The sequence below is a fragment of the Lobosporangium transversale genome, assembly GCF_002105155.1.
Source record: "Lobosporangium transversale strain NRRL 3116 chromosome Unknown BCR41scaffold_81, whole genome shotgun sequence".
NCBI classification, from domain to species: domain Eukaryota; kingdom Fungi; phylum Mortierellomycota; class Mortierellomycetes; order Mortierellales; family Mortierellaceae; genus Lobosporangium; species Lobosporangium transversale.
The window spans coordinates 28,771-53,258 of NW_019029059.1; the positions used below are offsets into that span (position 1 = coordinate 28,771).

Consider the following 24,488-nt stretch of genomic DNA (forward strand, 5'->3'; position numbering starts at 1 on the left):
ATGGACAGCATCAAACTGAATCCCTTTGAAATTCCAGAAATCATTTTGCTTATTGGGAGACACCTAGATCAAGATGCTCTCTTATGTTGTATTCGGATCTCAAAGATTTTTCACAATACACTAGTCGGACTCATTTGGAGATTCATTGTGGTGGAATCCTATTCAAGGACAGGACTTCGTTATCCCAATGGAAAGCCATTACAGCACAACAAGAAATATATTGAGGAGCTTGTGTTTTACAACCACTTTCCAGATGAGTTCATGTCATTACAAGGGTGTGATCGTCTCCGATTTATCAAATGTGTCGCCAGTGGTTCATTCAATCTGCATCAGGTTTTCAACTTGGTTAAGAATCATCGTGCCACAATCTCGACGCTTAAACTCCATTGTTCGACTTTACGGGAGATATGGGCAGCATTACTGGAATGCACCCACCTTGAGCATTTGACTATTTCTAAAACATATATAAAGTAAACATCAATTGAGGCACAGGTGGACCCATTTTTCCATATTTAAACATACTAAGTCTTGATGGAGCTGAAACAATCAACCTTCCATATTTGCATACATCTTCATACTGTTTTGGCGCGCCGACTAAGAGGTATCCAAGCCTATAATCGTTAAAACCCTGTGGTTTAAAAAGAGATTTCCAGCTAAAATGTATTGATATCCATAAGGCAGCATTCCTCTATCATTTCTACACCTAGAAAACTTATCAGATCTATGTCTTCAAGACATGAAAAATGAAGGACGAAGATTTGGCAGCGTTGCTCAGGCGAATAGGACATTTAAGGAAATTAGCCCTTATATTTTGGATTCAGCCCACTCTCCCTTGGGAAATCACTAGCAGGTGAGCAGAAAATTGTGGATGGTGAGTACATTGTAGCGAAAAGTAAAGAAAAGAAGCTCTGCGATACAGCTGAGGCTCTGAGAGTCAATAAAAAGTACTTAAGCACCCATAGTATTGCTCAAGCGATTTTACCCAACTGTCCGCATTTGGAGGAACTGTGGGGATCTAGGGTTAGCGTGATAGAAGTTGCCAATAGTGCAGAATGAGGCTGAAATGAATGTTAGTCTAGAGGTCGATGTTGATCAAGGGCCTTCAGAAGGATGGTGTTTGGACAACCTGACGAGCTGACTCAACTGGAGACTTTTGATTTAATAGGGCACCATTCATACGTATGATAACTATTTACCAGGTGAGAAATAAATATTGGACTTAAGTTTGAGGGTGCCTGTATCCGTTACTCCCCAGATACAATGCACATCAACAGGCGCAACCTGAGGATGCAGCATGGATTGTAAACAATTGGCCGGGTTTTAAATACCAGATGGGCGTTGTTAACCATGATTAAGGTACATTCAGTTTAGTGAATGGCTTACTCCGAGGGTACTATGACTATAAAATCCTGAGCATAGGTCTTCCGAAGAATGTCTGTACTAATAACACAGAAATGACTGGAATAATAAAGACGAAAAAAGACAGCCCCCATAACATAAATGGTGTATATCTCAGTCAGTTTTAAGATATCTTCCTACTGTAATATTAGCTTCGATCTCTGGGCAAACTATTATTGGTAGATTTTGGATCGTTTTGGTGGGTTGTGAAGCCGGCCACTTCCAGCTACAGATAGATGAAATAACTCTCTAACACGATAAAAGAACAACACACTACTCAAAGACTGAACGAGAACAGTCAGTACTCAAATGGCTCTTGTGTAAAAGAAGGAACAAGGAGCCAGATTTTAAATAGTTGGTGGCGAACCCTCTCCACGTGGCTATCTTTTTCCTTTTCTTCTGGTAACTCAGTTTGTGAGCTGACCTATAAAGTTCCCATTCCCTTTTGGCATCTTATGGCGCTGTTTATCATCAAGGTTATATTCCTCGTTAATCTTGTTGACACCGTCTAACTTATTGCCCCTTAAACAAATATATATTACTGTTGGTTTTAGTTTTAGTCACGTGTAGAGGGTTCGCCACCAACTATTTAACGAGCAACAGCTCAGGAAAATCTGGCTCCTTGTTCCTTATTTTTACACAAGAGCCATTTGAGTACTGACTGTTCTCGTTCAGTCTTTGAGTAGTGTGTGTGTTCTTTTATTGTGTTAGAATTATTTTAGCTGGAAGTGACCAGCTTCACAATCCACCAAAACGACCTAAATCTCCTACCGCATCTGCCCCTAAATTTTACAACATTACTTACAACAAATCAAGCACACGTAATCTCTTTCCGAATCTGAATCCTCTTCATCTCCAATTGGACGTCGGTCAGCCCTAAATCTACCCAATATGCGCCTGCAATTGGTGCCACCATCGTTAGCATGTTGGTGAAACTCTGTTCTCAGAAATCGAGCCACTTGCAAATGATGATGGGGCTTCATCCGCATGCCTCGGGATACCCAAAGCGTATGTTAAATTTGCTCGCTGTGAGTAGTCTATCGGTGTCGCATATGACGGTCTGCACAGCTTTCAGATCGGGAGTTCTCTTCAGGAGGTCCACTCCGAAGTTTGGAAGCGCTCATGATACTTGCTGCATGATAACATCAATACGGTTAATTGGAAATATGACCAGCGCAGTAATAACTTGGACTCCTTCGACAATGGAACCTCGTGCACGGCGAGGATATTGGGCTAGATCAAGATAATATTCCCCTCTCCACCATTTGCACCTTCCTTCCTAAGCAATTATACTCTAGGTGAGGCACAGACACAAAAATACGACTGAACAGTTTACCTTTTTTTTTTTTATTTTTGCTAATCATTCTGATAATGCCATAGAGATACCATTCAGTTGCATTTGATCGATGTACTTCAGCGCATTCCACCATCTACGGCTGTTCGGTGCAAACCCCTTCAATAGAGCCCCTTGAAGTAAAGGAAACAAAAACATACCCGTTGCCTGCGTTGAAGATCGATCAATCAACTATATCAGGCAACATTGAGATCCTTGAGACAATAATGAGAGACACGCTTCAGCTGCCTGAAGAGTGGCTCACCGACTATACGAACATTATAGTTGCGGGGGATCAGCTTACGATATCCAGAATAGCATCCTTGCAAGAGTTACACAGAGAAGATAGAACAAGCTTCCATCGGATGCAATGAGCGATTCCTGTGATACAGCTCTTTCACCTCCAAATGGTTATCTGTGGTACGCAACGCACAGCAGAGCGTCGAGGAAGGCGGCAGTGCGAATGCAAACGCGGTCTTGTTTATCAGGGATGCTCTTGTTTATATCGAATTGCGTGCAGCCATAAAGGCTGGGGACGATAACCCTCATGTTTCAAGCTGGAGGGATTAAAAACTATGCGGGGGAGCTCTTGCGTTTGACATATGGGATCCACCACGGCTGATCTGCACAAAGGAGAAAGGCTATTTTGATCTCCTTGCTAATAAATACGTAGGGCAAGGAGTGTTACGTACTAAGGCTTGGGAATGCGCCTCAGGGGCACTTCCATTTTTATTCATAAGGTCAGAATATTGTGTGACGGTCTTGGCGGGTCCTTAATAAAAGGCTCCCGCCCGGCAACAATAATAAAACAACTTTTGGTCTCCTTGACTTGCTAGACGCAGAAAATATTTCAAGGAGAATGTGTGGATACCTGCGGATTTGTACCAAGAGCACAATAATCTGCTGGCAAAAGTTATTCATGCAGCGGAGGGAAGCAATATCCGGGAGGTAATGACCAATTCAATATCAACCAACATTCGTCTGTTTTCGAAGCTCAAGTCAGTATTTGAGTCACAGTACGACATCATTCACAACAGCACTCGGCAATAATCAAGAGGATGCGGTTAGGCAACTAACATCCTGTCCCCAATTAATAGTAAAAACATTTTAGTTTTGGTTCACGAAGACGACGAAGGAAGTCTTACGTCCATTATCCGAACAAGCGACCCTTTATTGCTCCACCTTTTTTCCCATCCTTCGTAGTTTTTGCTTCTCTTCTTTTCGCATTGAAAGAAAGATTTAGATCAGAGACAGCCATAGTTGAGATTTTATTTTCTTTATTTGCATGGTTTTAGTTGGATTCTCGAGCGGGAAATAAAGAAAGAGAGATTACACAGTAAAGGGTGATGGATAATATAACAAATAAAGCATCCAAATATCAAGATTCTATCCAGAGAAATGCCAAGCGTACTTCTAGTTTCCATTTTTAAAATAAAAAAAAAAAGAAAAAGAAAAAGAAAAAAATGCCGACACATTTTGTTAGTCTGCATAGTTGCTTTCTCAATCAGCGCTACAACATTCACATATCTTTTTCGCATCAGATTGTTCTCCTGCCATGCTTTACTATCCTTCTACGATTTTCATTGAATGACAACAAAGACGCTTTTTATACAACAAATAAGACCAAATGGGAGCATGTAAAAGGAATCGTTATGAAAAAAGAAGAAACATAACCTACACTGAATTATGCACAATAGAATAGTATTACAATAAACTACAATATAATGAACAAGATATAGACAATAAATTACAATGTGATACAATAGAAAGTAGTACTTGAGATGATGCAGGCTGGGATGACAAAAAGGATGAAGGTTCTCGCAAGACTTATGCTGACGAGGATAGACTGAGGCAAGGAATAAGGACAGAGAAGAGACCAGAAATGGGAACATAAATTGGAGCTGGAGACATGGCCGGAGACGAAGTATAAATGCGGAAGGGTCGATTCTTGCTCCTGTATAGTAAGCTTTTATGTGAAGCTACTGTGTGGGCTGGAAAACACTAGATCCGTCCATGGGGGGGATCTTGCACCACCCCTATATAGCTCATCTAGATATGAGGTGTCATATTCATCATCTAACATCATATCTAAGCCTAGACTATTGTATCCATCCATCTGCACGCCTTCAGGACAATAGGAGGTAATATACGCCTCCATCTGCCCATCTTCCATCACAAGACTCGCGAGAACGGCCGCCATGTCTTCAGCACTATTTTGTTTGGAGATGTACTAAGTTCGCCTTTTGTTGAAACTGTCCCTTTTCTCAATTTCCTCTCTCATCAATTGACAAAAAGCAAGAATGTAGCAAAATATCACTTCACAACTTTTTTTCAACAGCTCCATTTCATTTTCCAATTTAAGGTCAGCAGGCACTTCCATTCTTTTGAAACAGCGTACATTCTACAAACATCCGCTTGAATGCGTCGGTTACAATTCTGTAGGATTTTAATGCACCAATTCCTCTGCTATTTTCATCATCATCGGGGTCTCGTTTTCGTTTTCGTTTTCATTTTATTCATTTCTGCAAGGCAACATCGAGCTGTCGCTTTTCAACAACAGGGAACCTACATCATATACATATATGTTGGTGTGTTCATCAAAGCAAGCTCTTTAGATCCTCCTGAAGGAGCTTCCGTAGTCCCTAGCAAAAATTGTACGCGATCCCAAGTGCTAAATTTTTAACATATAACATAGTGTTTTCTTTCACAATCATGACCTCCATAATATCGATTATTATCACGCAAACAGATGTGCGCCCCAATTTAGCATTATTTTACCCGATACTATTGACACTTTTGATGTACACACCTTGTAATTCAGGGACCTCCAATAGAACTAAAAATTAGAAATTTGCCTGTTCTGATATTCCCATAATAAGTGTATTTCAGAAATTGTACCTATTGGGAGCGGTCCCCCTACAGCCACGTGAGTGGCGCCTTCTAGTGGCGACACGCCAGACATCTGAGATCGATTTTATGAAGTGCTGTATTTGGCTACACATTGTTGAAATTGACTGAAATACCAGGAATGGAGACGCTCCATAGAGCTCACAAATGCGATGTTATTAAACCTGGACTTACTCTCTTGATGAGCCTCTCGATGGCCGATAGATTTTTCAGGGAGGATTTCTACTGGCAGTGCTCCTATTCGAACTGAAATTTTGTCAATTTTTTTAATCTGAAACATCATAATTGACAAAATTTCAGTTCGAATAGGAGCACTGTCTACTGGGAATGATGCTGGATCCCTGTTGACAATGCAGGATCCCTGTTGACAATGCAGCTGTGGTCATGGTTGTGTTGCATTATTAACAGTGACTGCTTTTATTATGTGCTGTGCTTGGAATAGAGGAACAACCATTTGGAGGATCACGTTAATTGCTGTTGGGGTTTCCACGAAAGAGGTCATGTTATGGAACGTAATCTTTGACATTGCGGTAGGCTGTAGTTCCTGAACACGACCATTCTGGTCAATACGGGGCTCCTTCTTTGGAGCTGTGGTCACATTTTTGACTTATATGCACTATCGATATCCTTATTTAATTTGATAAAGATATTGGCAACTTCCTTTAAAATGTCATCATCAAAAAAAAAGTTCAAACGGTAGCCGATGCAACTGATTTGGGCGACGTCGTGTTTTCAAGCTTTTGACCTAGTTTATCGACCAAGTCATCCGTCAGCACGCAAGAAACCCTTAACCTTGACCAAACAGGCTCGTAGTCCCTTTGGTGAACCACCAATCTCCACCCCTTATAGCTTTTTTGGCAGCTTCCTTCTGCTCTCTCGTACGCCGAGCCTTTGGAGTGGCATCGACACGAATTTTGATTCAAGGAAGTTGCAGCGGCTCTGGAGCTGGATGATATATGTTGTAACAGTTCTCATTAGGCGAGGGTATATTGCCAAAGATGTAATTGAAGATTTTCCGCTGACATCCTTTGGTCGAAATTTAATTGGCGGGGCCATTTCTCTGGAAACTTGGTATCAATGGACAGTGGAGGTACCAATAAAATACCCTAACTTTGAAGTTGCGGGTTGCGAGCTGCACGGTCAAGACGCTGTACAAGAGCCGAGATTATGGACGGATACTTGTACTGTACAACACGAATGACATCACTAATGCCACACCCCATTCCAATAACTTCTGCAAATAGCGAAATGAGAATATCGCCACGCCTGAGCTATTACATAGTTTACTGCCTGTAACCTTCGGAAAAGTCGGCGTGATATTCAGCGACCTTGAACTTGCCCTCCGCTAGCTGGTACAAATACTTATACCAATATTTACTCTCGTCCTTGGTCCGAAAGTAGACGATAGCTTCTTGAGAACAAGGGGGAGGAAAGCAAGGTGCTTGGGTTTATGTTTATAGTTAAGATACCGGACTTCAAGTCTGATGTTGCGGCGGTCGTTACCGATGCTGATACTCTTGAGATCCAGTATGAATTGAATCAACCTTTTGAGCTCCTCTAGGGCCGTCGGCGGAAGGGTAGCTGAGACAGCGATGAAAGCTATACCGCGAGGGACCTTTGAGCGTAACTCTGCAATACGGTCATAGCAAGTCCTGGAATATATGCCCCAATCGCAAACACAGCGAGCCTCGTCCGTGACAACTGCCTGTAGACGCTTTTGCCATTTTAGATTTGGCTAGAGTTTCGTCTGAATAAAGTTGTCAAGGATAATCTCTGGCGTTATGAAAGCAGCCCTATATTTCCCATCGCCCACGTCGTCGATTGTTTTCCGTGGTGGCTCCTCCATGGAGTAATGCTACGCTACTAATACTCGGCCTTTGGAGACTCTGCTGCTACTCTTGTATCAATGCTCTCAGAGAAGAGAGATGACGACAGTGATTCGATCTCCCCAAATTATGAGTGGGAAAGTCTAAACAAGGGTCTTACCCCAACCACATCCAGCAATAAGAAGGCAGTCTTGGCCACTGCCAACACATTCAACAACATCCAGCTGCAAAGTTTTGGGATAGTCCTGAATATATCTGCATTGTTCAGTGGCTCCGATTCGACCAAGGATCTTATTTTCGACGGCTATTTCATTATTGCCGCTGAATAGCTCAGCCAATCCTTTAATGACATTTCTAGTCGGCACTTCCGATATTTCGAGCAGATTCCTCAGCTATTCTGGTGTATTAGGGGTTAAGGATATGAAGAAGTATATAAAGAACAGCTATGAGGTTTATAGCCGCTTTGGTATTTGGCACTCGTATTGGTAATAGATAGAGTATACGAACAAGTGACGGTAATCCCTGTTACGAACCAAGGTTTGGGAGAGCGCCTCCGGCCGGAGCAATTCCATTTTTATTCATAAGGTCAGAACATTGTGTGGCGATCGTGAAGGACCTTGATAAAAGGCTCCTGCCTGGTGACAATAATAAAAGCCACTTTCGATCTCCTTGAGTCGTTGTTTCAGAAAATACTTCGATCCCTATGAGTAACCAGCGAAGGAGTGTTACTAGGATTCATCGTAAGTTACTTGTAATGAGGCGGAGTATAAAAAGTGAAGAGAGAAGTGATTAAGAGGACATACAACTGGAGGTTGTCAAGCAAATCTGTGTTTAATCAATTATCTGATGAAAAGTCATTTAGCCCTCATTACGAGAGGTTGGAGAGTACTAGTGTATGTTCATCAAGTATCAAGGAGAGCCGAACCACGACATTGTCCAGAGCAAACTTATAATGCTGGGTCTCTTGTTAGCGCCTAGTCACTACTGTAGTACCAGCTACATTGGGACCTGAACGCTATGCATCCATAGCTATTTTTAAGACCCCAACAAACAGTATTAAAAGGGGGGTTTATCTGATTCTCACTACTTTTCATCAATCCATATTGATTGGGTACACGACATGTCTACAAGCACTACCACTGCCATGAATGTATTCATCTATATCCGAGCAAGGCATTGGTGGAAGAAAGCGCGGCAAGCTGCTTAATAAAGTAAAAATTATTTGGCAAGGCAGCGACAAACGTATGCTGGGGGCCGCATTCAGCTCGCTTCATCACATCATGAACAATCTCAAATTGAATCCCTTGGAGATTCCAGAAATCATTTCGCATGCTGGGGACCTCCTCTCTCGATGAGACATCACCAAATACCTTCTCATTTCCAAGGCCTTCCATAATACATTTGTCGGATTCTTTTGGAAAGAAATCATCTTTAAACCTCAGTCAAGGCATCTCACAAAGAAAGCACTGGAGAAATACAAGCAGTACATTGAGAAGCTCGAATTTGACCAGATATCCCCAAAAGGGTCGAGATCATTAATAGGCTGTGGTCGCCTCAAACATATCCATATCCACTATACTGTGGGAATTAATCTAAACCCTTCCTCTCTTGCGCAGTTTTCCCAATCTCATCAAGGTCCATAGGACCACAATAGTTTTCATCCGACTGTTACCGGTTACAAGATATAGCGAGCAGTATTAGAATGCACTCACCCTGAGACATTGGCCGTTAATCCTGCGATGACTACCAACGATGAAGTCGATGAATTCTTTCAAGTTAGCAAGGAAATTAGAGTTTTAGAGATGTGCAGTGTATCGATCAGCTCCCTCATGACTTCTTGAGCGACGACACGGATAAATTCAGTTCCTCAAATGTGACCACACTACACTTTTCAGGAGTCAGGATACACAACCCTCCACATTCACATATACCATTCTATTGCCCTGAAATGTGGATTAGGAGATGCCCAGAATTAGGATCAATGAATACTATGATCTTTGATATTTGGGGGGATGATCCCGCTGATTTCTACTAGACAGCAACCCTTGATCATCCCTTCACACTGACAAATCTATCGGATCTATGTCTTTATATGAGTAAAGGACGGCCGGTCTTGAGAATGATATCGACCAAGACACTGTGGGAGGCTTGCAGAAGCAGCGTATTGTCTTTAGACAGCTAGGCAACTTGACAAACCTGGAGATCCTCAGTTTGGCAGAGGAAGCACTTTGAGTCTAGGAATATTTGGACGCTAGACCTGAGGTTAAGAGCAGGTTTGGATAGTCAATCTGAAGAGGCTGCATACACTATGCTTCAGAGGTGGTAAGTATCAACAAATGAAAGTTGGTTTTATCACATGATAATGAAGACAGCCTAATGAGCATAACAGTCGGGTCCCTTTAAACTCGACAATGGATTGTTAGCGCGATCGCTGGTATGATAAACGATGTGTTGAGGCATTTTCTTACTCTCACTATGCCTTATAAAAAAAAAAGAGGAAAAAGAAAAAGAGAGAAGACCTGCCGAAGGTCTAAAAGGTATGTAGCTATTGAATAGCGCATGCAACGCTTGGAGGATGTCAGTGAAGTGACTGAAACATTATAAATTATCTTATTGGCTAGAGAAAGCGGCGGCAAAATGTCAAACAAAAAAAAAGAGATATAAAAACAAGAGTCGGCCATGTCCATTCTCTCTCCGCTTCTCTCTTTCTCACTTGTCTGTCCATTCTCTTAGTCTCTACTCCCTTCTCGCCATCTCTCTTCGCACAATGAACAGCTTCAAGTTGAATCCTTTAGAGATCCCCGAAATTATTTCGCTTGTCGGTGACTTCCTCCCTCGAAGTGACCTTCCCAATTGTCTTCGCATCTCCAAAACATTTTACAGTGCACTTGTCAACCTCGTTTGGAGTACGCTCAACATTTTAAAACCTATTGCCCTAGTGAAGATGCACTGGAGAAACACAAGGAGGCCATTGAGGAGCTTGTTGTTTCGAGCGACCTAGAGTGTTACGAGTCATTGCGAGGTTGCGACCGCCTTAAGCATATCTTCATCTACGGTACGTTATTGAGCCTATTATCAGGCCTTAAATCAGAACGTCCTCTCAATCTCATCAAGGACCATAGATCCACAATAATAAAGCTTACATTCAACTCCGTGGATTTACAAGGGATATGGGGGACAATACTGGAATGCATCCACCTTGAATACTTGACTCTATCTTTTTTAGATATAACCACTGATGAAGTCGATCCATTCTTTCAACTCTGTAAGAGGCTTCGGTACTTGGATATGCAATACACAACTCTCACTCGGCTTCCCCTCAACTTCTTGGACAACGACGAAGATACATTCATTTTTCCAAATCTGAGCATACTAAGCTTTGTACGTGTCAAAATACGTGAACCCCCCACATTCATATACACTAGCCCATTGTCTCGGAATGTGGACTGCGAGGTGTCCCGGCTTAAGATCATTGAAAGTTCTCAATAAAGATAATCCAATCGATGATTTCTACAGGACAGCTTTTCTCAATCATCCCTATAAGCCGAAAGCTATATCAGATCTATGCCTTCCAGATGTGAGAATAGAGGACGAGGACATGGCGGCGATTCTCAGGCAGTTGACGCAACTAAGGCAACTAAAAGTCCCAGGGTATAATTTCGGTGTGCTCTCCTTGCGAGAATTACTGGCAGATGAGCAGGAGATTCTGGAGAATGGGCACGTACTACGAATAAAGAGGGTTCAGAGGCTCTGCGACATAATTGAGGTACTGAAACTCCGTCTTGGCGACATGAAAGCCGATGGAGGAGGTCAAGCAATCTTGGCTAACTGTCCACGCCTGAGGATACTGTGTGGAGTTAGGATCAAAGTGTCAGAAGTTGTCGGTGGATCAGAATGGGTTAGTACTGGACTGACCAAACTGCAGGTAGATTTTGGTGTAGGCGTTGATAAAGAGAGTGCAGAAGGCTTGGAGAAGCAACGGATTGTGTTTAAGCAACTAGGCAGGTTGACTCGTCTTCGGAAGCTTAATTTGACATATTCGCGGCATGGCAAGCCTCAGACATTTGACCTGAGGTTAAGAACAAATCTGGATGAACTAGCCAATCTGCGGAGCTTACGTTTTTTATCTCTCAATGGTGAGGCTCAATGGTGAGGATCGACAGACGCAATGGATTGTATACAATTCACTGCTCTATTGAATCGTGATCCCGCTATATCCAAGTGAAAGACTTATTCCGATGTAATGATGTTTAATATCGGATGATTGACTGAAGAATTGCCAGTCTGATTTATAAGACACGATTCTTGAACGTGTGTCTCTTGAAGGATAAGTAATGTACTGATTGGCAATAAATCAAGTTAGTCCTTATTACACAAACGAATGGTATATATTCATCCAGTCTGCAAAGGACATCAACTATTATATTTATTTACAAAGTTTGCTTTGTAAGAGGAGATAGTCGAAAATCGAAATTTGTTTTAAAAAAAAAGGTCAATGGTTTTTTTCTTTTGATTTCTCCACTGGTTCCATTTACCACTGCTTTCTTCAAATACTTCACACAGACCTTTTTTTTTGTGGCGCAAAACCGAGGAATGATGATGATTATTATTTTTCTTTTTGTTAAAAGTTTTATTTACAAAAAAAATTAAAAAGCTCATTTAAAAAAGGTCATCCAGACTAGAATCCTGAGCAGAACCTTCTGTGCTGGCAAGGATGCGGCTACGCAAAACACCACAGCGACTCTCAAGGATCGAAAGGAACCGGTTCATTTGATGAGCATTCATCTGGCCGATCATATCTGAGAACTTGTGCTCGTCCATGATGAGGTTACCAGAAAGCTTCTGTGTGGCAGCAGTACCACTGCTATTGTTATTGTTGCTGTTGCCGTTGCTGTTGCTATTATCAACAGTGGGAGACGATTGCTCCTGAGAAACAGATAACTGCTCCTCTTCACTATCACTTGAATGCACTACCGGTGATTGAATGGTGGGACGACCATTAAGCTCCTGAGCTCTACGACTCATCTCCTGAACCATGGATACTTCAATCGCCGCAGCCTCTCCTCCTTTCACTTGGGCCTCCACTTGAGCTTGAACCTGAGCATGGAACAATGCAAGTGCTTGCGCTTGTGCCTGTGCCTGATGGGCCAAGTTGCCACCCCAATCACGACGACGACGTGTGATCTTGGATTTGCGCATCGTAACAGGACGCGCACGCTTGTGAAGCTTGGCATAGAGTCCGCAGGCATTGCAAATAGGCTCTCCAGCCTCGTTCTTGCGCCAGAGAGGGGTTTGGGTTTGAGAGCAATTGGCACACTCAATACCTTGCTTGGCCATCATCAATGGTGGATTCGTCTTTTGAGCCGTGGGGCGAAGCAGGGCATCTGTGTACATCTTGGTCAAGTCCGGGAGCGAGCGTGAAATATCGTTTGAGGTACGACACGAGTCTGAATCGCTATCAGAGGACGCAGAGGACTCTGGACCTGAGGGGGAGGAACTACGAGTGGACGAACGACCATAAGGCAGGGCATGGGCCCGGGGATCAGCCAAGACAGTGGGTAGCTTATGGCGCACGTTCAGAGGACGGTGGGCACCATATTGCTTGTAGTAAAGACCACAGGCATTACAAAGGGAATGTTGGCGGTCTGGAGTCCTTCGCCAGAGTGGAGTTTGAGTGACTCGACAGTTAAAGCAAATGAGCTGGCGCGAGGAAGAAGCCTTGGGATTCTGTGAAGCCTTGTTGGATGGTGATGAAGGTATCTGTGATGCCTCTGGGCTAGGACTAGGACTTGGGGACCGTTCGGTGATAACAGATGATGCAGAAGGCGAAGATGGGGCATGAGTGGGTTCTGAAGTATCTGCGTGTTCCATGCTCTGATGACGAGAAGAATCTCGATCTAACAAGCTCTCTTCTTCTTCCTTCACCTGACGCATTTGAGCAAGATAGCGTGCAAGATTCTCTGCATCTGACTTTTGAGCATTGTCCAATGACCTGCGCCTGACAGTAAGGCCGCTTTGCCCGTCTTGTTGATCCATGCATGCGACGTTATTCTGCTCCTTCTTTTGAAGTTGCTCCTGCTGCTGCTGCTGCTGCTGCTGCTGCTTATCCTCTTGATGAGGTTGTGCCAATGCAGAAAGGTTCCATCGGAGTTGTTCCTGTTGCATCCGAAGCTGATTAGTGTAGGCTTCATTCTGAGCAGCAAGATAGGCATGCAAGAGTGCAGCCTGACGGGCTGTTTCAGCAGCGGAAGGCTTCAATTGATTCGAATGAGAGTGGGAATTGATAGAAACATCAGGAAGCGTTGACAAGAAGGACATCGAATCCGATGTGTGAACAGGAGTCGATAGAGAATCAAAGTCATCAAAACAATAAGCAGTGAGATCAGGGCTATGCTGTTGAGACTCGAAGGACTGAAGCGAGAGAACAGGCGAATGTGAATGGTCTGAGAAGGAAGTATAATCAAGCACGTCACCGGCACCAGAGAGAAGCATCTCAGGATGATCAACCATCCAAGCGGGCGACTGTGAGCCGCCACTGACAGGCGACTGTGAGCCGCCACTGACAGGCGAGGCCGAGTCCAAGGTAGGAGAGGTGGCGTTGGCAAACATTATTGGGCAAAACTTTAAAAAAAATTTCTTTTTTTTTTGGCGGGTGGGTCCAGAACCTTCCGGGATAAGGTGACAAAAAAAACGAAATTCGGAAGAGCTTGATAAGACACGGGAAAAATTGGGTCAATTGGAATGATTTATAGAACAACAGATGGGCTTTGTTGCTAGGGATGATGAGCGCTGTAAGCGTAGTAGATTGTGGAGAATGTGATGGATAGTGCAAAATTGGAGAGAAAAACACAAAAAAAAAAAAAAAAAAAGAAAAAGAACAAAAAGATAGTAGTATTGTTTAACGTCGTCTAGATGGGACGGTAGATCAGTCGACTTCGCGGCCAACATGGCCGCTGGTGGTGAGGTAAAAGTAAGCCATTGTAAATAATAAAATAAAAAAAAAAAAAAAAAAAAAAGAGAAGCGAGAAAAGGATATCAACTAGAGTGCCTGTCTGTTAGGGTCTAGTGGATGATTAATAGAAAAATAATATAAAAAAAAAAAAAAAAAAGAAATGTGAGAGAGAAAAGAGAATAAGAAAGGCTACCGAAGGAGGCAGCAAGAAACTTTTTTTGTTTTTGTCTGATGAATATGAATAGTGATTGTCACAGAGAAAGGATACTCGTTGTCCGTGCTGTAGGATGTGCAGACGGACAATGAGATCGATCAAAGAGGAAAGTCCTTTTGACGGGATGGGGCGGGGGGAGTGTGTCAGAGTGAAGCTGAAGAAAGAAAAGAAAGAAAAGAAACAAAAGAAGAGTCAGCACGATTATTAGAGGGAACCGAACCAAACTAAACAAACTCAGACACGTTCATGATTGACATCCCATCCCACTCACATGCGGTGAGCAAAAGATAACATTCACGTACAGCATACGTACAATAACATGGTTATGGAACATGGAATAACGGCCTAAATGCCTTTTTTTTTTTACCTGTCATGTCATATTCTTATCACTCCCACGATTGGCATAGACACATATTCTCCCCCCACGTGTGTGTCTTATCAGAGTTTTTTTTTTTTTTTTTTTTTTTTTTTTTTAGCTTTGGCTTTTTAGCATTTATAGGATATTTGCATCTAGAGGTCTATAGTTGGAGTAAGTCGGATAGGGATCTCTGTTCTTACTGGCAGCTTGGCTTCTGCAAGGGATCGAGGTGAATGGTACCAAACACTGATATCACCAGGGAGATAGCCCTTTTGAATAACTGCTCGGTATCCAACTTGATTAGCAGTAATCGTTGTCAACCGTCCATAGTAGCCTGTCGCGAAGATCCGTGTATGAAGTTGTGTCATATTTAACTCTCTTCGGTTAACACCTGTAGGGGTATTCGAGTTTGTCTGATCTTGTTCTTGTTCTTGTTCTTGTTCTTGCTCCAACTCGGCTCCCGCTACTGCTTCTGCTTCTTCTCCTAACTCTGACTCTGATACCAGTTCTTGTTGATTTTGATCAGGGCCAAGAATGTCTTCAATCACTTCAATCCGAGGGGGACCAGTAGCAAAGACCCCATATTGTTGTGCCCAATCCGATCCACGAACCCATCGTTCTCTGATAGTCTCTTTGTTTTCTATAGTTTCATCCGCTTCAAAGGAACTCCTTTTTTTCAAAGGATCATGAAACATGACCTTTCCACGCCATTTCTCCTCAGGTCCACCAATGACATTTAAAATCGATTTGAATCGTGTTACAGCTGCCCTTGACATCACAAGGCGGTCTCGACCTTCAAAAATTTTGGCCAAAAGCGGTAATAACGGTTGATCATGTTCCTGTTGTGCCTGAAGGACCAATGGTGGCGAAGTAAATAATTTCGGATTCGGTCGGATCGTATGACATAAAAAACTACTCAGGGCCATCAGTGTGGTGATATCGAGATGCAATGTCTTTGTAAAAAGCACCATATCATCCACAGAACTTGGGATAGAGAAGGGTGCAAAGCTCGGATCGAGAGGAGTTCCCGATAGGAATTGACTAGCCTCTTCAGGAGTGGACCTGGAGGGTTCGATCGGACCAAAAATAGTCTGGACTGGGAATATCCTGTATGTGCCTTCAGAAACGGATTGCGCGACCCTGCCTACGCGGACGGATCTATGGATCATGGCTTCAAGAGCTGGACTTTCATCTGGTTGTACCCCTGCAAATCGAAGGGTTAGACTCGGGATATGATTATAATGGAGTCGGTTCTGATCCGCAGCAAGGACGAGGCTCCTGGTCAATAATGTCATATCTGGGTGTGTATCCTTGCTGACATGAATAGGCTTTCTAGTGCTTGCACGAGCCCATACTAGGCCACGATTGCTTTTGTCATCTCCTTCAAAGTCATTCTTACCCTCTCCACCTGTTTCCTCTTTCTCTTTCTCTTTCTCTTTCTCTTTCTCTTCCTCTTCTTTTTCATCATCATCATCATCATCTTCTTCTTCTTCTTCTTCTTCATCACTCTCATCTTCCATGCCAGCAAACTCGTGTGCGAGGCTCCAAACGCTTCCAGCATTGATCCGTAACCAACTCTTGCCATGATCTGTTACGACATCAACTTTAACCTGGAACACTTGTTCATTTACAAAAGCTGTTGACAATGGCTGAGAGGTTATAAGGGGCAAGATAGAGGTCCCTCTTTCTTTTCCTCTTGCTCTTCCTCCTTTGCTCTCTCCACCCGGATTGTCATTGCCATTGTCATTGTCATTTTCATTGTCATTGCCGTATTTAGCTCCTGTTTTCTTTGATGATGCTCCTTGACTCTGATTGACCGGAAGAGGTTTGAACTTTTCAGATGGTTCGATGACCGTAAAGGGATCGAGTTTATAGGTGAAGACTTTCCGGACAGCAACAGGGTTTTTACTTTGAATAAGCGCCCATACAAGAGACTTTAGATAAGGCACGTTTGAGGATGTCAACTGGACACTTTTGATTTCTTCCGCAGGCGTTGCAGCCACCTGACATTTTGCGACATTTTAAATTGAAATAAAAAAAAAAAATACAGGCTATGAATGAATATGATTGAATTATCTTTTTCTTATTTCACGACGTGATCCATTTGGTAAAAAAAAAAAAAAAAGTTTATATACATGTATATATACCTTCCTCAAGAACTTTTGCTCCGACAAGAGTGCCGAAGTCATCTTTTGGATGCCATCTACTTCGAGGGATGCATTAGCTGTCTTCCATGCTTCAAGACTAGCAATGATGTCATTGCATTCCTGTAAAAGTGATTGCGCGCGTTCAAGTAGCTCCATGCTTCCATGAAAGTTTAAAAAAAAAAAAAAAAAAAAAAAAAAAAAAGAGTGAGAGAGAAGAAGCGTTAAGAAAATAAGAGGAAAAAAAAAAAAGTATAAGATTGAAGGAGTCGAACCATTTGGCCAATCAAATATTGTCATACTGACAGAAGAGATTTTTTTTTTTCGCGTTTTACGTGACAAAGCAAATTCAACAATATTCCAATATTCTCAATGGTCCTGATAGTGATGGTCCCTATGATCTGAGGTGCCACTCTTCTATTTTATTTTAATATAAATATAAATATAAATATAAATAAGCACTATCTTTTAAAGCACTAGTCCTTTTCTTTTTTTAAATATCTGTGAATTAATGTTTCCATTAAAGAAATTCTTCTTTTCGTGGATTTTTTTTTTTTTTTTTTTTTTTTAGCGAGCCATTCAGAAATAGTAATAATAATAATGTTAATAACAATAATGTTAATGAGAATAATGATAATAATAATAATAATAATATTGGTAAATAATAATAATAATAATAATAATAATATTGGTAAATAATAATAATAATTATAATAATAGAACGGAGAGGATGTGTGGTCAAAAAAGTGTTTTTTTTTTTTTTTTTTTTTTTTTTTAAAGATCACAGTGGCTTCCTGCCATAAGCAACATAGACAATTTGACTAGATCGGTACTGAGCAGTCTCCTGATGCATCGCATTCACAACCTCCTGAACCTGTCCCTCACTGATCCTAGCAGCCTTGGCCAGATGAGGTTTCACCGTGTCGAGGACCTGGAACATGTTTTGTTTCCACAACTGGCCTACTTTATCACCCCACTCTCCTACGGGGATCGTGTATTCCTTCACATGCACCTCTGTGAACCCAGCAGCTGCGAGCAATCGATCCAGCGACCGCACAATCGATGGGTCCACTCCTCTAGCGGCCATCGAGACCCTCAGATGTTCGAAGACCAAGTTTGTCTGAGGTCCTGCATTCTGAACTGCCACATCTGTCTCCACGCATTCATAATATCCACCGGGCTTCAGAATTCGGTAGGCTTCATTCATTGCCTTTTGCCAATGCTCAAAAGTGAAGCCACAGGTCAGGTTCCGTTGAAAGACCACGTCAAAGACATTGTCGGGTTGCGAAACGCCCTGGAGGATATCTTCGTTGTAGAAATTACAGTTGCGGGGATAAATCGCTGTAGGGTAGATGGGTGAGATATCAACGCCCACAAAGTTGATAGTCGACATTTCCGTAGCCATATCCTATGATATATAATCAAAAATAAACAAGCAAGCAAGCAAGCAAGCAAATAAATAAATAAATAAGATTGATTCATTAGCATATGACATGGCACTGACAAACAAGGCCCTGTCTGACAAAGGAAAGAAAGAAAGAAAAAAAAAAAAAAAAAAAAAAAAAAAAACTTATGATGATAAGAAGGAGTAACGGTTGTGATTTGTGATTGTGGCTACGAGATGTGTGTGAAAATACAGAAGCGAAATCGGAAATGTGAAATGTGGGGAGAAAAGTCAAAAGAATGAAGCAGCTGTTTACCGCCCGGACCCAAGCAAAGATGCAACCTTTGTCATCCTAAAATAAACGCCCCTGCTTTTCTGCTTTTTTGATTTCCTAATTTCCTAATTTCCTAATTTCCTAATTTCCTAATTTCCTAATTTCCTTTTTTTTCTCTCCATTTCTTTAAAGGATAATCGCGATGGGGGGGTTCTTTATAGCACAATAACACATGAAAAAAAAAAAAAAAAAAAAAAAAAAAAAAAAAAGACTAATAAATAGATTACGACAAAGAGCAGGAGCAAGGCGTAGGAGCAGAAGCAGGAGCAGAAGCAGGAGCAAGCTGCATGGCTTGGGTAATATGCGCTAGTGTGTCTCCATTAGCACCCCTCTTTTTCTTTGGTCTTTGATAAAGGTTCAATGCTAATGCTCTTTAACGCTCTTTTAAAATATATAGATAGCTTGATGGCTACTTTCTCCACCTTATACTTTTGACGTCCAAAACAAGACTTTTTTTTTTTTTTTTTTTTTTTTTTTAAATAAAAAAAAAAAAAAAAAAAAAAAGAATGAATGTAGTGTAGGATTAAACAATGCTCACATGAATGGGGCATTGCATTGTAGAAAGTAAAAAAAAAAAAAAAAGAAAACATTGGTCTTTGCACATGCCAACTCTGCTCAAAACAATCCTTGCACATACACATGCATTCCTCTACTTTTTTTTTTTTTTTTTTTTTTTGCTCACCCTCACTACCCATTCACTTTCTCATTCTCTTTCTCTTTCTCTCTTTCTCTCTTTCTCTCTCTCTCTCTTTCTCCACAATGACCGAGCAAAGTATAAAGTATAAAATATAAAATGTAAAATAAAATGTAGAAAATAAATATCACGAGACAAAATAAAAAAAAATAAAAAATAAAAAAGCTTACCATTGTCCAAGTCGCCGGTCCACAGCCGAAATCCATGACGCGTCCATTCTCGGGAATGGGAACGTGAATGTTCTTGTCCAAAGCAACCTTGTAGATGTAATGCTGAAGATGAAGTCTAAAAACAAAAACAAAACGAAACAGATTGTTATTAGTGATTTTTTTTTTTTTTTGTTTATCATAGATATATAAATATATAGATGTATAGATATATAGAAATATATATATACAACATATACACATCTACATATTAATACATGCATGCGATGATGCAGTATAGTATGCTGCGCTACATTCCTAATCTTTTTTTCATTATTATGATTACTTTTTGGTTGTCCCAACAATTTTCATCCATGTAGTTCAAGAATTCCTTATCGGAATACGTTTTTTCCCCCTCCTTCTCCCCAACAGCCCCTCACCCTTCCTTCACCTCCCACTCCTCCGTGTACAATCAGAGGGAATTTAAGGAAAAACAAGGGTGCAGAGGTACTACTTGAATTTTTTTTTTTTTTTTTTTAAAGTACAGCTCGCGTTGTACCAGAGGTAACGCGAAGAAGATTACTTTTTTTTTTTTTTTTTCCATTATTCAGGCTCATTATAACAGTTACTCAAGATGTGCTGATCCTCTTTTTTTTTTTTTCCTCTTCCTCTCTCCTTCTCCACTCCATTTTCATTTTAGTTCGCTTTCATTTTGATCTCTAAAATAGGAAGAGGTATGTATCACCGTGCGCAAAAATAAAAAATAAAAATAAAAAATAAAAAATAAAAAAAAAAAAAAAAAAAGTTGTATACAACATCATGAATATGTTGAGAGCACATGTAACATGCAATAGTCAGAACATGACATGGTTGTCAGAAGAAAAAGGAAAGGTAGGGTAAAGGGTATGAACAAGGAATAAATGGGACAATGTACGCGAGCGCGCATGTTTGTGTGTAAACAATTAGATAAAATAAAATAAAAAAAAAAAAAAAAAAAAAAAAAAAAGACGTGCACATGCCATTATGGCTAGTTTGTCATTTTTTTTTTTTTTTTTTTTTTTTTTTCGCTGATGTTATTATGTACCATCATATCATTGTCATCATAAAGAACTAGTCGACTGATGACCCTTTCCCTCATCCGTCCATCTATCTATTTGTCTCTCGTCACCCCTAGATAAGGGCAAAGGAAAACAGATATTGGGGGGGATAGATCTGCATACCATGCCTCCATGTCTCCATGTCTCCAAAGAAAAATAAAAACACTTGTGCATTACACTGCCATTTTACCGCCCACCCATTGTTCAGAATCGAAGGCAAGAAATAAAATAAAATAAAATAGAATAGATTATAATAAAATAAAAGAAATAAATGGGTTTCATACTCAGTCAATCATCGTCCACAATTAACCCGGACAAAAAGAAGATGAACCCTTCCGTTAAAGATTGGTACCATACAGAATGATTGATAATAAAGATGGATGGGAAAAGAAAGAAAGAGAGTACTCCGGGTTCATCAGAAGAATGAGAATCTATTCACTTTTTTGTCCTATATGTGAATGAAACAAGTCTTTGTGTCCATATTATTCATAATCATGTTCATGATCATGTTTAACCCTCATGGTCCTCATAGCTTCCTTCATCTTTCTTGTCTTATTGGAAAGAAAGAAAGAAAGGAAAAAAAAAAAAAAAAAATTTCCCGCGTTTTTTTTTTTTTTTTCTTTGTCCCTGAAAAAATGTCCGCACACACCCACGCACACACACTTTTGCACACTTGCACACACACTCAACTTTTTTTTTTTTTTTTTTTTTCTTTTTTTTTTTTTTTGTGTAATGGGATGAATCCTTTCCAAAGTCTATTTACCTGTCAACTTCTTGAGAATCGTTTGGCAACATGTACAGACTAGAGGTATTGTGGTATCGACGACCATGATAGTACTTGAAATCATCCTCTCCCTCTTCTTGATGACTAGGTAGATCGCTGTGATGATGTTGGCGATAATGATCACTGCTGTTGTTGTTTAGGGAAATGGAACCATGACTGGAACTAGTCTCGATCGTTCGATTGGACGATCTTCTTCTGCTTAAAGCCTTTTGAAGGGAAGAACTATTATTGCTGTGGTTGCCGGGGATAAAAGGGGAGGAACCATTATGGGGTCGATCCAAATGTGTTCCACTGCTGTTACGTGAGGAGTATTTGCCATGACCACTTCCACTACTGTGGATCTGATATTGACCATGTCCTCCAGCGGAATCTTTGGAGGAACGCGATGAAGATTGATTTGTTCCCATGGCTGGTCTCACTGGCTGATTGATTTAGGTGATTTAAAAATATAAATAAACTATGTCGGCAGGGAAGGGAAAGGGGAAGGAAAGGAAAAGAAAAGAAAAGAAAAGGAAGGGAGGAAATGTATATAAAAAAAAATATATGTATGCAAGATGCTTTTCGGGTTGTTGAGAAGGGAGAAAAAAAAAAAAAAAAAAAAAGGACTATGAAAAGGACTATGAAAAGGAAAAGGAAAAGGAAAGAAAGAAAGAAAGAGAGAGAGATGTGTAAAAAAGTAAATTGGGTACAAAGAGATTAGTAACAAGATTCAAACGTGTCGAGTTGAATCAATTTTTAAAAAAAGAAAATGGAAGTATGAATGCAGAAGGTTGATGTAATCCAGCAAAGTGGGAAGAAAAGGAAATAAAGTAGAAGAGATGAATGGAATGGAATGGATTAGTGGAGTGGATTGGATTGGATTGGATTGAATGGAATGGAATGAAGTGTGATTAGATGTGATGGAATGAATGAATGATGAAGTAAAAAAAAAAAAAAAAAAAAAAAAAGAAAAGAGATGAACTTTTATATATAAATATATATAATAAAAACGCTCTCTCTCTCTCTCTCTCTCTCTCTCTGTTTTTATCTCAATCTTTTCAATCTTCTTTTTTTCTGCTTCTGTTTCTTACAAAAGTTTGTTCAAAATGGACAAGGGACAACAAAGAAATAAACACAAACAAAGGAGCGGATAGAACGGATGGAAATGGATGTGATGCCGTTTGTAAAAAGAGTTGCGCACAGGGTAGGACACGAAAAAAAAAAAAATAAAAACGCGGGAAAAATAAAAATAAAATAAAATAAAATAAAAATAAAATAAAATAAAATAAAGTGGAGATGTGAGATGTGTGGAAATGGATGGGAAGGAAGAAGAGAAAGAAAAGGTGGAGTGGAGCAAAGGAGATTAGAAGGGGAAGGGAAAGAGTATGTGGAGAGATATAAAGTGATTCTCCTTTTTATCCTTTATATCAATGTGAGGATGAAGAAGAAGAGAAGAGAAGAGAAGAGAGAAGAAGAGAAAAGAAAGAAAGAAAGAGTGAAAGAAAGAGAAAGACAAAGACTGAAAGAGTAATTGAGCAAGAGTGATGAGAGAGATGTAAGAGAGAAAAAGAAAAGAGAGCGAAATGTAAAATAAAAAAGAGAGTTCAGGTTGGAGCGTGTCTTTTTTTGGGCGGAATAGAGAGAGAAAACATTCATGTACACGCTTGAAGAGCTACTCACGATTGGATCCAACTTTTTTTCAAGCCGTACTCGGGAGACTCTGCTCTGGCTCTGCTCTGCTCTCTGTTCTTTTCACTTCAGGTCTATTCAAACAAAGTCTTTGCTTTGAAATCCTGATACTGAAATCCTGAGGATGGAGTGTGGAACGATGGCTGTAATGATAAAAGGATGATGAAAAACAAACAGATGTTGATTGAGAACAAGCAAGGACCAAGAAGCAACACGAAGGAGGAACGGGTCTTTGAGTGCTGTAATCGTCAATTGAGTGTGAGTGTGAGTGTGAGTAAGAGAGTGAGATGACAGAAGAGAAGAAGTAAGAAGAAAAGAGAAGAGGTTGGGAAAAAGAAAAGAAAGAAAGAAAGAAAAAAAAAAAAAAAAAAAAAGAGTTGAAGAAAGAAGAGATGCAAAAAGGCGGAGCAAATTGAAAGAAGAAAAAAAGAAATCCGGGCTGAGGACAATATGGAGAAATGAGTGTCATTTGAATGAATGCCAACGCATCCATGGACATTTAAACGCATCTTCCTCGACATTTAAACATTCGTATTCACAACCAAACATCCATACATCCATACATCCTCCCCCATGTGTTCGTTCAGACATTTGTTTTTTTTATTTTATTTTATTTTTTTTTTGTGCAGCATGGACACACACATAAAAAGTAATAAAGAGTAAAAAAGGATATGAAACGAGGACATGAGAGATTCACGGAGAGCTCCCGGACGATGCAAACATTTACAACAATAATGGACCGGTGAACATTTACATGTTGACAACGAAGAATGGCAAGAAAGTAAGTAATCAAACAATTTTTGAATACATCTCCTCCATTTTGTCTGTGCTGCAAAACATCAAATGGCCGAGTCGTACAGGAAATCATGTAGCAAGGTGTAGGTTAATCAATGAACGACCTTTATTTGAATTGATATCGATAGGTGATGTCAAACAATGTGATGAATAATAATATATAATAATAATATATAATAATCATCATCATCATCATCATCATCAATAACAACAACAACATCAACATCATGGCATTATATACATAATATATATATATATCTATACATGTAGTATATATAATAGTAATAATAACGAATAGAAATAACAATAATATATATATAACAACAGCAACAATAATATATAATAACAAATAATGTGTATAAAAATATAATATAATAACAATTATAATAACAAAAGTATTATAAATATACAACAATAACAAAATAATGGAACGGCAGCATTGCAGAAAACACAC

General features: G+C 40.3%; 6 protein-coding genes across 6 annotated transcripts; 3 read left to right on the forward strand and 3 right to left on the reverse strand.

The window, feature by feature from the left end:
* Nucleotides 1-1,056, forward strand: BCR41DRAFT_426832 (hypothetical protein; the record flags this gene model as incomplete). The annotated part of the gene is made up of 2 exons (XM_022030783.1): nucleotides 1-470; nucleotides 822-1,056. The coding sequence occupies 2 exons, from the start codon at nucleotides 1-3 to the stop codon at nucleotides 1,054-1,056; spliced, it is 705 nt and encodes a 234-aa protein (XP_021875410.1).
* A 1,265-nt stretch (nucleotides 1,057-2,321) lies between these two features.
* BCR41DRAFT_416367 (hypothetical protein) lies at nucleotides 2,322-3,365 on the forward strand (the record flags this gene model as incomplete). The annotated part of the gene is made up of 2 exons (XM_022029524.1): nucleotides 2,322-2,576; nucleotides 2,779-3,365. The coding sequence occupies 2 exons, from the start codon at nucleotides 2,322-2,324 to the stop codon at nucleotides 3,103-3,105; spliced, it is 582 nt and encodes a 193-aa protein (XP_021875411.1). The 3' UTR covers nucleotides 3,106-3,365.
* Nucleotides 3,366-10,097: 6,732 nt separating this feature from the next.
* Nucleotides 10,098-11,776, forward strand: BCR41DRAFT_390781 (hypothetical protein). Its single transcript, XM_022028274.1, has 4 exons — nucleotides 10,098-10,370; nucleotides 10,409-10,519; nucleotides 10,691-10,861; nucleotides 10,890-11,776. Exons 1-4 carry the CDS (start codon nucleotides 10,232-10,234, stop codon nucleotides 11,615-11,617), a joined length of 1,149 nt encoding a protein of 382 aa, XP_021875412.1. The 5' UTR covers nucleotides 10,098-10,231; the 3' UTR covers nucleotides 11,618-11,776.
* An 854-nt stretch (nucleotides 11,777-12,630) lies between these two features.
* Nucleotides 12,631-13,161, reverse strand: BCR41DRAFT_290809 (GATA zinc finger-domain-containing protein; the record flags this gene model as incomplete). Its single annotated transcript, XM_022020347.1, has 2 exons — nucleotides 12,631-12,788; nucleotides 12,906-13,161. Coding segments are annotated over 2 exons (414 nt in total), but the record flags the coding sequence as incomplete, so codon positions are not given.
* Nucleotides 13,162-15,109: 1,948 nt separating this feature from the next.
* On the reverse strand, nucleotides 15,110-17,308 carry BCR41DRAFT_426836 (hypothetical protein). Its single transcript, XM_022030784.1, has 2 exons — nucleotides 17,136-17,308; nucleotides 15,110-16,991 (listed from the first exon to the last, which is right to left on the reverse strand). The coding sequence occupies exons 1-2, from the start codon at nucleotides 17,289-17,291 to the stop codon at nucleotides 15,141-15,143; spliced, it is 2,007 nt and encodes a 668-aa protein (XP_021875414.1). The 5' UTR covers nucleotides 17,292-17,308; the 3' UTR covers nucleotides 15,110-15,140.
* A 605-nt stretch (nucleotides 17,309-17,913) lies between these two features.
* Nucleotides 17,914-22,161, reverse strand: BCR41DRAFT_343358 (S-adenosyl-L-methionine-dependent methyltransferase; the record flags this gene model as incomplete). Its single annotated transcript, XM_022022330.1, has 3 exons — nucleotides 21,551-22,161; nucleotides 19,715-19,829; nucleotides 17,914-18,540 (listed from the first exon to the last, which is right to left on the reverse strand). The coding sequence occupies exons 1-3, from the start codon at nucleotides 21,976-21,978 to the stop codon at nucleotides 17,914-17,916; spliced, it is 1,170 nt and encodes a 389-aa protein (XP_021875415.1). The 5' UTR covers nucleotides 21,979-22,161.
* Between the last annotated feature and the right edge of the window lie 2,327 nt (nucleotides 22,162-24,488).

Bases quoted from the DNA above. Each gene is read 5' to 3' on its own strand.
- BCR41DRAFT_426836 (XM_022030784.1), bottom strand. From the start codon at position 17,291: ATGGAGCTACTTGAACGCGCGCAATCACTTTTACAGGAATGCAATGAC. The intron at 16,992-17,135 runs GTATATATACAT...GCAAAATGTCAG, and splicing joins AGCAAAAGTTCTTGAGGAAG to GTGGCTGCAACGCCTGCGGA.
- BCR41DRAFT_390781 (XM_022028274.1), top strand. From the start codon at position 10,232: ATGAACAGCTTCAAGTTGAATCCTTTAGAGATCCCCGAAATTATTTCG. The intron at 10,371-10,408 runs GTACGCTCAACA...GCCCTAGTGAAG, and splicing joins ACTTGTCAACCTCGTTTGGA to ATGCACTGGAGAAACACAAG. The intron at 10,520-10,690 runs GTACGTTATTGA...TATCTTTTTTAG, and splicing joins TAAGCATATCTTCATCTACG to ATATAACCACTGATGAAGTC.